Raw genomic sequence first — 12725 nt, forward strand, 5'->3', positions numbered from 1 at the left:
GTAGGTGCCTGAGGAAGTTGCGGTTGAGGCTGCGGAGGAGGCAGTGGTGCTGGAGAAGCAGGAGTAGAAGAAGGAAACCTGCGGTTATAATCATCCAGCATGTGCTGAAGGTTCATCACCAAGGACAGAGGTATCTGGGTAACAGGCTCTGAAGGCACCGGTTCGGACGTATCAACAGGAAACAAGTCAGTCCCATCTTCGACATTGTCCACCACCTCACCCTCGTCACTATATTCCTGGCACTTAATGTTCAAATCCGAAGGACTTGTTGCCTGTTTAAATAATCCTTCCACTTCCGAATCGTTTCCGGATTCTTCCTCACCAGACTGGAATAATTTGTCTGGAAGACGAGCACCACTCCTCACAGGACTCAGTTGGATGAGTGGTATGGTCCGCAAAGAAGAAGCAGTAACCACTGTGTAGATGGAAGCCGTCCTCGGTAGAGGTTGGTGCGACGCCAACGAGCCCGTTGGCGTAAATGCGGCACCGTCAGCAACGCCCTGAGGCGACTTGGACGGGATTTTCTTCGTCGACGAGGATTCCTTGCACGTCGACGAGCCCGTCGACGGAAGCGGGGCTTTGTTCGTCGACGAGAGTGGAGCTTCGGCCGTCGACGACGAAGGCGTCGACGGTATGAGAGTCGTCGACGAGGCCGTCGACGAAGTAATGCTGGCCGACAGAGACGTCGTCGACGGGGGCACCGTCGACGGGCCCGTCGACGGGGTGCTGGGTGGAGGCTTGGTCTTCGTCGACGATGGATGCGCCGACGAAGGATGCGTCGACGGCTTCGTCGTCGACGGGGCGCTGAGTGGAGGCTTGGTTTTCGTCGACGGTGTATGCGTCGACGGCTTCGTCGTCGACGGTCTATCCTTGCCGGTCGTCGACGAGATCTTCACCACTGAAGAGATGGGTCTCACCTTCGAGGTCGCCGTCGACGAGGTGGTCGTCGTCGACGTAGCGCCGGTGGACATGGAACATGTCGTCGTCGACGTGGAGGTGGTAGAAATGGATTTCGTCGACGCTGAAGACGTCGACGGGCGCGACGACGAGCCCGTCGACGAGCCAAAACCAGATTTCTTACTGGTAGGTAAGGCTTTGGGCGCAGACGTCAGAGAACCAGGTCCCGTAGACGTGCCCTGAAGCGAATCCTGTGGGGAGACAATCCTAGAGGACTCCAACAGTCTACTCTTCTTGAGAAAAGGAGAAGGAGCCTCGGTCTCAGACCCACGCTTCTGAGAGGACTTTGAAGCAAAAGATGACAGGCTCTCCACATCAGAAACCACAGACTCCGAAGTTCTCAACTTCTGTAGCCACAGAAGGAGACGGGCCTCTCTATCTCTCAGAGTCTTAGGAGGGAAAGTACGACAGTACTTACAGTTTTTCACCTCATGGTCTGGGTAGAGACAGTAAATGCATTTACTGTGTGGATCCTCGTGGAAAAGGCGCAGTTTACCACATGAAGGGCAGGCTTTAAACAGAGATTTCTTGTTTGCAGACATTTTCTTGAAGAAAAAACAGGTAAAGTGGAAGAAAACTGAGCAGAGCTCAGGGAGACTCCCTTCACACGACGTGCGGTAGAAAATCTGAGGACTTGGGCTTCTGAGGAGAAGGTTCTAGAGGAGGCTACAGCCTGATTGGCTGGAATGTGATCCAACACATAATGACTCTGATATGCTACTAAAGTGAGTTCTCCCTTAGGCTTTTCAATGGGCCTATTGTGTTCTATGGTACTTTTGGAATTTACAATTTACTGCACTATATGTATGTATATTTTTATTAGTTATATTTTTCATGTATACATGCATATATACTGCTATTTTATGTACCGTGGGACTCCCACTTCGACGACGGGGGATATTCAAGCATGTGAATCTATGAAAGACACCCCTAATACTGGAGAAGAATGATACCTGAAAGCAGAGGGGACCAAGTTCGTGACTACTAGCCAGTAGTCAGGGGGCACCAGGAGGGCACCGGATGGTAGTCACCTCGGCTAGGTGAGTGGGCGACGCTGGGCTCTGCAGATCTCACGGACCAGGAGGCGTTGTCGGCGACCAGGATGGAGGGGCGAGCTGTCCCACGATGGATGAAGCTGTCGGCGTCGAAGAACCCAGGATTGGGCAACAAAGCCTTGGCTAATTCAAGCCCACGCGGTGGACTCAAAATGGCGTCTTGAGTGGACCAGGAGGGTCCGGGGTGCTCCTCTTCTGGAAGGGAGCAAGAGCCAGTCTGGAGCAACCAGACCAGCAGCAGTGATGTCGTCGGGCGTCGTTCAGAAGGCCACAAGCCAGCGGGCTAGTAGCCAAACAACGCGGTGAGTAGCAAAAAGCAGAAGGGCCCCACGCCGATCGTGGAGATGCTGGGGGCTGCTCTTCGGTGCTGGAGCTGCTCAGGGTTGGGGCTTCTCGGACCCCAAAGCACTCGCCAGGAGATTACTCGGTGGGCTTGCTGTGAAGAAGTCGTGCAGTCTTGGCAATAGTCGGTCCCTTGAGGTCTCGTCGCACTCACGGTTCTCAGCTTGGCTGTAGAGGTGAGTAGAGGTCGGAGGTGCCAGGGAAGCCGGGTCTTGTCGAGCTGGGCAGTCGGATTCCGGAGGAGGGACTTACAGCAGACCGCAGTGTTCTTAGGATGGTGCCTGCGGATGCAGGGTGACTACTCCTTAGTCACAAGGGAGAATCTTTGAAGAAGAAATCTTGAAGTCCTTTCGCAGAAAGTCGTGTCTTGATTCCAAAGATGATCTAATTTGGAAGGGGGCCTGCTCCTACCTTTATCTGGGAAAAGGGGGCTGGCACGCGACTAAGTCCTGCCCTATGGGTGGGACCAGGAGGGGGGTGGTTACACCCCTCTCCTTTGGCGGGCTTTCCCCAGGCCAGGGGCTGGAGTGCCCCTGGAACTGGTTTCAGCCGGCCTATGCACAGTGAGCACCGGGGTGCCACTTGCAGTCACCTTCCTCTGTAGCCCTGCCTACCTGGAATACACAAAACCCTGTCTGGGACGGTGCTGGCACCGCCCCTGGCAGGAAACCCTTTGTCCTTGCCTCCTGCTCTGGGAGGACTCCCAGCAGCAGGAGGGCAGACTTGTGTCTCGGTGGCAGCATCCATTTTGTGGATGCTAAGGCTCTGTCTGACTTTAACCGGGGTTACAGGTTACATACATGTCGTGTCCCTCTAGAAGGGTGGAATGCTAACCCCGTCGCCAGAATTGGCGAGGGGTTAGTATTCCAATTCGTATGACACCTTACTCGACATGTTTTGATAAAGCGATACCAGAGTTGGCATATAACCGCGAGGATTATAATGCACTTAAGAGTATATGGTATGCGATATCATGGAAACGGCTAAGGGATAGATCCCGAAAGCCGCAGGCAGGCTCAGCTCATGCCAGAGCACCATCTCACACGATTCCAAGCACTCTGCCTTCAGGATTGTTAAGGCCTGCCATAGGAGTGACTGATAGGAGATCTGTGTGTCCATTTTAGGGTTAGATATAGGTATACTATATCTAAAGCAAAGGGTGAGTACACCACCTTGCCCCAGCTGTCGTGCAGCCAGTTGTGTCAGTTTAGTTAGTCAGCCCAGGGGTGGCATAATACATGCTTCAGCCCCTGGGAGATTTCTGGGTGCACCTCAGCCCTGGGTACAGGGACTTGGAGAGGGCCCAGTGCCAATTCAGTACCTGAGTACAATTTGGATAGAGAGAACAGCTAGGCTGTGGGTCTGATTAGCAGGCCCACAGCCAGGGAAAGTCGTAAACCAGTGCAGCAAAAAGCAAAAATCTGGGTGATCATAGGATTGCAGACCCTACTCTCCTACATTACTCAACTAAAGATCCTAAAGAGTTTTGGAAAATGGTAGCAGATAGTTTTGCTTCATCGTAAGAATACATGGAAGTGGCGACGCTAGACCAGGAAATATGGGACTACAAGAGCTTGTATAACTAGAGATAAAAAGGTGGGCGGGGAAGGGGGAGTCGGGAGTGAACTGAGAATGATGCAGGAGACTTGCACCCTGCAGCTGTTCTGTTCTTGATTTATATTTTCTTTATTGTTAAGTCACAAAAACGTACATTATAAGGAAACCGGTTTCAGAAATCCTAATCCAATAAAACTATTAGTGGCAAATGGCCAAATTGTTCAAACTACACAGCTACAAAAAACTCACTTACTCCACTTCAATTGCTCCCAAATGAAGTGGTTACAACGAAGCAGCCAGTTATTACACTTCTCTCTTGCTCCTTTAGAGAGAAATGATAAAGACCTCAAGATATCTACATACTCACTGGCTTTAGCGAGTCAGATTCTATCAGGAAGAGCTATTTTCAAGGCCTACTGGCCTGTTTTGGCAAACTGATAGAGAATAGGTCTTCTGCTTACTAAGAGAGTGAATAAGCAATAAAGATACCTTTATATCTTGTTTTTAGTTTGTTACATTTGCTCTGCATTCAAAGACAGAGATCAAATATCAGTTCAAGTTTCCCTGGGGGTTGGTGTTTACTTCTCTTTCTCCAACTTGCTAGAGGATTTTGTAAAGTGAACTGACTGACAAATGTGCTGACGTGTAAAATACAATGCTGTAGGATGGCATGTTTTTTATAACACAGCATTTAAATAGTTTGCAAATGAACTGTACAAATATTTCAAATATAATATATATTTCAGTAGTTAGGAAAGCACATTTTTGTAATTCTGTGTGATGGAAACAAAGATTTTAATAGGATCAAAACCAATCAGACCATTTTACTTGGTGATGTGCAATATTTTTGCTGAAACCCAATTTCCATACATTATTGTTTATACGCTATATAGTTTTACCAGTTTAACAGCATGCTAGTGGGAACATTTGTGGCCATTTCAATGGGAAATGTGCTGTCTGTAAATAACAGTCCACTACCACATTATTCTTTATTAGGATATGTATTACAATGTGTGAGTTTTCAAACATGAACTGAGAAACATTCCTGTCTCCACCCTGATGTCAATGTGAATAGTTAACTAAAAGGTAAGTGGGGGGTTGTGTGTACCCGCCATAAGAGGGCAGATTCTTATTACACCCGGAACAAAAGTATATTAATAAGTCAAACAAAAGAGTTTGTGTACTGCAGAAATACAGAACGAACATATTTGAAGATGCTCTCATGAAATAAAATGAAATGAAAAACAAATGTATAGAGCGCCAAACATTCACCTGAGAGTGTCAAGGCGGTAGCTCATCAAACAAGACCAACTGGAACAGTTTCAAAACACATCAGAGATTAAACAGCCAAGTCTTCAATGCCTTCCTAAAGGCTAACAGGTGAGTTTCTTCTTTTAATCTCAATAGAAGAGAATTCCACAGTCTGGTCGTAACGACCCAAAAACTCCTTCTACCCCAGGAACTTTTTTTGAACCTGGGAACTGTCAGATTATGGGCATGAGATGAACGAAGATGGCGGGCGGGGACAGAAGGCTGTACATTTTGTTTAAAAAAGGCGGGCCCTATGTCATGTGCGGCCTTAAAGGCGATGCAAAGAGCCTTAAACTCAATCCGTCTCTTCACTGGCAGCCAGTGTAATTCTTTGAGCACCAGTGATACAGATTTATATATTAGCATATTCAGCAGCAGACGTGCAGCAGCGTTTTGCTCAATCTGCAGCTTGGTCAACCACTTCTTCCGAACAGGTCTCGACAAATCTAAAAAATTGTACTAGTCCTGCAGGTCTAGTAACTTGAAAAATCCCCTCGACCCAACTGCAACATTCTTGACCTCTGTCTCTGAAAACGAAGCAAAAGTGACAAGTTAACAAGATTTAAAGGCATCTTTATACTCAGTCCCTTTGTGAGCAAAAAAAATGCCTTTAAATCTTGTTATTTTGTCACTTTTGCTCAGTTTTCAAAGACAGAGGACAAAAGTTAGTTTGTCTTCCTACTCGCCAGAAAGGGCGAGTAAGACCTAAAAATAACTCGTCCTCATCCATTCTCCCTTGCAAATGCGAGCGGGCGAGTGGATTTGTTGAGCCCTGTAGAAGGTTAATGAATAATCCATTACAGTAGTCAGCTCTAGATAGAAGAAGAGCCGAAACCAACCCACTTTCTGCAGTTCAGCTGGAATAAATGGAAGAATCCTTCTAAACAGTTTTAGTGTATACAAGGAATAAGACGTATCCTGGTTAACGTGGCCTTCGAAAGAAAGCTTAGAGTCAAACGTGACTCCCAAGTTTTTCACCTTATTCGTAGGAGTCAGTAATGAACCCAGCTCTGAAGGTAACAAAGCAGGGGACCAGAAATTAGTATGGCCACCAAAAAGTAAGACCTTGGTCTTACTAGAGTTCAATGTCAAACAGTTGGTGGCCATCCAGTCCCCGACCTGATGAAGACAGGTGTAAAACTGTGCAGCCATGTCAGCAGTTGAACCTGTCACTGAGACTACAATCTGGGTGTCAATAAAAATAGGGGCCCCCTGAATGCACAAATATAGGGCAGACGGGCAGGGGAATCAAAAGCAATTCAATACAAAAAACAGTCTGCCCCCACTGATATAGAGAGAGGCTCACATAGAGTCCCAAAGTTGTATCATCAGTATTAAACTCACAAGGACCAGCAAAGAATCATAACATCCAAAATAGTTTAATCGTAAAAAATAATTTCTTGTTTATTCCATCTTTTCATAAATATATATTTTTGAATTATAACAAAACATAATTACAATAGCATAGTATAAGGTCAAATCATTAAATCTAAATCCCACACATCCCTTCAATCAATCATATCCACCTCACACATACTCAAACACTCTTCATACATCCAATACAAATCACACTTCAGTTGCCAGATGTTAATGATGTGTCCAGTCCTGCATAGTCTCACGGGGAAGCGAGACTAGATGACAAAATAGTAGGACAAGCTTGAGGCGCCCCTACAATCTGGGTGTCATCGGCATAGGAGATTGCTGAGAAACCCAGAGACCGAATTAGCCTAGCCAGCGGTGCAACATAAATATTAAAAAGAGTTGGGCTCAAAGAAGACCCCTGTGGCACTCCGCATGGCAATGTGAAGTTCGGTGACAAACTCATCACGCGCCACAAACGGTTCCCTTCCAGTCAGGAAAGAGTTAAGTAGCGCAAACGCCTTCCCTTTAACAACAATCCCCCTCAAAGCTTCCAATAATTTTTGATAGTTCACCGTATCAAAGGCAGCAGAGAGGTCAAGTAGCACAAGTGCTGCTTTACCTCCTGCATCAACTGTCTGCCTAATCAATTCAGACGCTGTGATCAGGGACAGTTCGGTACTATGGTGCTTTCAGAAACCAAACTGAGTAGCATCCAAGAAAGCATGCTTCTCAAAGATGGGAAATGCAAACAGCCGATGCTGACGTCAGATGAAAAAGTTTTCTTTAGTAAACCACTGTGACTGGCCTGCAAACAAAGAAGAATACATATTTAGTCTGATATGACACCATTCATGGCTTTTTCCACCATCTTTGCAGGCAGAGGGAGTCTGGAAATTGGACGATAGTTATTCGGATCTGCCCCATCTAAGTTTGGCTTCTTCAGAAGGGGGAGCACAGATGTCAATTTCCAACTGGTTGGAAATATACCAGCAGAGAACATTCGGTTAAAAATGGGAGACAAATGCAAGGCAAATAGTTCTGGTAAGAAATGGAAAATTGTGGGGGGGCATGGGTCCATTGGGGAGCCAGATTTGGTGGACGGAAGAAGGCTAATGGTCTCCGCAGTAGTCAAAGAAGGAAAGAAGGATAGTTCAGGGAGATCACTGCTATCTGGGAGGACTAAGGGGATTTCACTGTTCTCAATAGATGTGGTAACAGAGAAAACGGTGACTCTGTAAAATAAAATATTTTGTTAGGCTCACACAAATGGAGACCAGTTTACGGGTAAAGCACATTACAATTAGGTTGAGTAAATTATTCAAATCACTGGAGTTGCATGTCTTAGAACACTTTTATGATTTTTCGAGGCTTGTTATACAACTGGTGCAGAGTTCTTACCTGAATGTATGAACATGTGTTTGGTGTAATTTTTTCTGGAGCTGAAAGTCTTCTGGCAATGGCTGCACTCGTAGGAGGGCTCTGTGCTACGAGACGGTCCAGGGTTCTGGGAGGGGTCATTCTGTGCTGGACCTGAGGGCACATTCTGACACATCTGAACCAGATTCGTTGTACCTTCTTGCTGGACACTGTAGAAGCCCTGAGCCACCCCCGGCTGACTCTGGTTGGGGTGAGACATGTGAAATTGGAAGATACTCGATGTGTTTGTGGAAACACCAGCTGGCGCAGAAGGCTTTATCTCCCGCTGGATAGCAGGAGACACAAAAGCGATTCCCCTGGACTCAAACACACGGGAATTGAATGGAGGGACCGGTTTGAATTCACTGGTCGATGTGGCTATGGTCCTCAGAGCAGGAACTTCCAGGCTGCAGTCTGTGTGGAATTTATCCCTCTCCTCCAGGGAGCTGTCCCTGCTACCTTCTGGGAGGCCCTCCTCACCCTGCCATGGTGGGATGAAGGTTTCGGAGAAGAGATCTTGGTTACTGAAGAAATCTTGCCCTTCTGCTGCAAATTCCAACTGGCCACTGGCATCCTTCCGGTTGCCAGGGGTATTCTGAGCTTTGCTCATGTCTTGCATTTGCTCAGGTTCCGCGAATGTCTCTGGCTTTTCTGTATTGCTTTCTTCTTTGTCATCTTTCTCCTCTTCTTCATGTGGTCGGTCCTCCTCTTCCTCTTCATCTTTGATGACCACAGGAAATGAGTCAGACAGCTGAAGTCGGACAGGCTGGCGCTGCTTCCGGCTATGGCAGCTTGGTGGGGCCTCCACCTGCTGCAGGTACTCCACAGATGCCCCTTCACCATCACTAGAGGCAACAGGCTCCACTTCTGGCACCATTACTTCTCTCACCTCCGTCAACTGTCTATGCTGAGAGGAGAGCAGATCTCTTAGTTTGTAACGCACCTCTGAGGCGCAGAGGATCTTGGGGGGCTGAGTCTTGGACCCAGACTGAGTGACTATGTCCATCTCATTGGCTTTTGGAGCAGAGGGGAGAGGATCGGAGTCTCTGAGGGCAACAGTAAATGCTCCTTCGATTTCTTTTGGCTGCCTCTGAGATTTATTGGCAGAGATTCGGCTTTGGTTACTGTAGAAAACAGTGGCGCTGCTAGCAGATGGGGGCTTGTTGGCCCGGTTCTGGGAGATGATCTGAGTGCATTCGTCAATCACAGTCTTGATCTGCAGGATGCTTGCAGCAGTGAGTATCTGCAAGGCTTCAGACTGAGCCACCACAAGAGAACCACTGTACATAAACTCCACCAGCTGCTGGACCACTTGTGTGGGTACCACTGGTGGTACCTCAATCTCAGAGTAGCCTAAAAGCAGCTTGTCGTGGAAAAAGGGGCTGCCAGCAGCCAATACACAGCGGTGAGCACGTAAGGTGGCATCGTGTATGTGCACAGTTACGTCACAGAAGTGACCACCCAGGCGCTGTGCATTCAAGGTCTCTAGTAGGGACTTGCTGAAATTCTGCAAGTGGATATAATGCACGGCCTCGGACATTTCTCCTTCCGGAAAATACGAACAACAATGGAAGGGAAAGATGGGAAATGCAAAGAGTCCGATGCTGACGCCAGATGAAAAAGTCTTCTTTAGTAAACCACAGTGACTGGCCTGCAAACAAAGAAGAATACATCTTTAGTCGCTTACAATACCTGGAAACGTAAATTTCTTCACAACAATGTTATTAAACTGTCTGCCAATTTTACAGCCCCTCTAGTCCACTGGCAATTATATCGAACATAGATTCTCGGTTGAATGTGACTCCTGTACCTTCGGCCCTTCGATACTTCTGGGAACCACCTGTCCTCTGAATCCCCTGACGATTCAGTGCAACTATCCACTGACCCACGAGGGCTGCTGTGGTGATTATGTGCGATTGTTATGAGATTATTGACCCACTGATCCGCTTGGTAATTACCTAATAGTGGTACCAGCTGTCCCCGGTTTTGGGTTCATGGATATAAAAACCCCATCCGTATGTTGTACCAGACATACATGTAAACAACAACCGCCTCCAACACAACAAAGAAAACTGACTACAGTCTGAGACTGAATTATCGAGTCGTAACTCGGGACACCGGTCAGTTAAAAAGCTGTAAATACTCGAGCTGTCCGATGCAGTTTTTCGCGGCAACGCCACTGTACTTTTCTAGCAATGCCAGACTTCTGCACTGATCTTGGGGCAGATTCGCCTTAGGTACACTGATCAGATTATATAGTTCGCCAAAAGTGTCACTAAATGTGTACAGGCCCTCGAGGAGGAGCCCCACGTAAACACAAATAATTCTACAGCAAATGGTCAAAGGGGACCTCTCAAAAAATAAACTATTGTCAAATGTAAAACGTTCGGGATATATTACACCATTATCAACCAGGACTCCTGCTGCTAGTCAGCCCTGTTCAAAGCTTAGGAGCAATTACAGGGCAGCATTTCTTCTACATTCATTGTAGTAATTTTTTGATTAGTTATGCCATTGGAAAATCACGGAAATGTATAATAATAGTAAAAGCATAAACTGTCATCCGGAGCCCTCTGCTGCCCACGGTACCTCCGTTTTCTTTTACCGCTCCCTCCCACACACTGAAATGTTATGCATAAGATCCACGAAACACCAGCCACTTCAACGTAATATCTGCTGTCCATTAGTGATTTTTAACGCTTGATATGTCGATAATTTCAGCACTTCCGGGTCGCATGACAGCCAATCCTAGGGCTGAACATATTCAGGTCATTGTATGGGAGTGGGCGGGATATATAGAGATCTGGGATTGGAGCCTGGGTGGAACGTTAGCCAACCCTAGGGCCCTGCATACAATTCCTAAATGCTGATTGGTTGTTGAGTCCAGACTTGCCTCTGTCTGAGGTCCTTTGAGGTGACTGACTCGTGAAATCACTGTCAAAGACAGCTGATCACGCCCGCCTGTCTGCAGCCTACATTCCTGGGGCTCAGGTCGAGCCCTCTCACCACTTTGAGCAACACACATTGGTAAATGCATTAGGTTTCGCATATTGATTAATGATAAGCTGTTTTTTTTTGTAAGTTGTAGCTTGGTGAGCATTTTTTATTTTTATTTCTTTTGCAGATTTATATACGCGAACATGTGCACCTGTTACGTTACACGAGCACACATTCATTATTTGGTAGGCGCGGGGAGATTGCGTGATTTGCCCAGAATCACAGGATGCTGAGCCACAGCGAGGCTCGAACCCAGTTCCAAAGTCGGCAGCTCTAGCCGTAAGGCTACACCCTCTCCCCTATTGTGCAATATTAGTTACCGAAACTTCGTGAAAGTGTTATGACTTACAATTACAATACCATAATGGAAATAAAAGGCAGTGGGCCTCTGTCATACAATTTACTGTTTTTAACAAGAGAAATGTACATGGTTGAATATTTTCGTAAGTAATGCATATAGTGCCAATATCGGCCCACTTACCAGCCCTCTTGCAGCAACAGACATGAAGCATAAATAAACAGACAAGACAACTTTTTTGTTGAAGAAAAGTAGCTGCAGGTTTATTAGCATACACATATGCCAACATGGTGGGTTATCTTACAGGCGATCCAAAGGCAAGCTGAATGTTTTCGTAAGTAATGCATAGATGACAGATGGAGCAGGAATGGCACTTATAGCGAGGTTGGCATAGAAAGAGGTGATGTGTTGGTTATAGGGCGATATTCCGTCACTGGTGTGAGTATGTCAGTCTGGAGACCACTTGAATCTAGTTGGCAGCAAATGCTTAAGGATTACCAGATGCAGAGATTGTGGTGCGTTTTGATGACGTTGATGGTAGAGTTGAGGAAGACAATGCTCAGAGACTTGAAGGAGGCATTTAAATCATGGGGAATGAGCATGTGATCATTTGGGTAAGTAAGCACCTGACAAAAAAACAAGTTTGCACACCAGAACTTCCTGATCAAGTGTGTACCATGAAGCCCTGTTAGTTATGAAAAATGAATGAAGAATTTGGACACTGGGAATTGGAACAGTACTAGTTAGCACACAGTACACTTTTTTGTCACACTCTATTGATTTCAGCATATCTTGGTTCTCCAAATGAGAGATCTTGTCTTCAGATCGGGGCGATCATAACACTGAGCGCCCAACAGTAATCTAGCCTCCATTATGCATCACACATCGGATGGCCTACGACTAGCTTGGTGCATGAAAAACCAAAAGAGTCACTAACTGCCTTACTCAAGTCACACTTAAACAAATTTCTCTACTGCTTAGCGGAGAGTGCACAGGATTCTATGACGCCACACCATAATAGGCTAATACTTACAATCAGGGATTCGATGTTCAAGCTAATTTGTATTTCAAACACAGACCCAAGATGGTTCGAAGGGGTTTGTTCCCTGGCAAACAGGAAGCTGAGAAAACCCATAAAGGCACGCCTTAGGAATAAGACCAAAATCTCCCTGGCATGCACTGAGGGCAAAATTGCACTTACAAACAGGAAGAGGGAGGGATATAATCAAGACTGGGAACTCTTGGAATACGCATCCCGGGGAAAGGACAGTAAATTCTTCTGGGACTTAGTTAAGTTAATTTGATCCAGAAATTCCTCTATCAATTCCCCTCTCCAAAACATCATCTCAGGCGTGGACTAGTTTACCAACTTTGCCTCTATTTACCACACTGAGGACGAGCCAGTTATGTTTGTTATTCTCCTAAATAGA

General features: G+C 46.5%; 1 protein-coding gene across 2 annotated transcripts in view; it reads right to left on the reverse strand.

Moving 5' to 3' along the window:
• Positions 1-10725, reverse strand: part of ZBTB45 (zinc finger and BTB domain containing 45) — a 164827-nt gene extending 154102 nt beyond the window's left edge. Inside the window, exons 1-2 of one of the 2 annotated variants that reach the window (XM_078654812.1) lie at positions 10590-10725; positions 7983-9651 (exon numbers count right to left, since the gene is read on the reverse strand). In XM_078654812.1, the coding sequence (XP_078510938.1) occupies positions 7983-9540 (1558 nt within the window). In that variant the 5' untranslated portion in view covers positions 9541-9651; positions 10590-10725. Of the gene's footprint in view, positions 1-7982; positions 9652-10557 lie in introns of both variants that reach the window. The other variant, XM_078654811.1, reaches the window with a different exon arrangement.
• Between the last annotated feature and the right edge of the window lie 2000 nt (positions 10726-12725).

The sequence above is a fragment of the Lissotriton helveticus genome, chromosome 7 (assembly GCF_964261635.1).
Source record: "Lissotriton helveticus chromosome 7, aLisHel1.1, whole genome shotgun sequence".
NCBI lineage: Eukaryota > Metazoa > Chordata > Amphibia > Caudata > Salamandridae > Lissotriton > Lissotriton helveticus.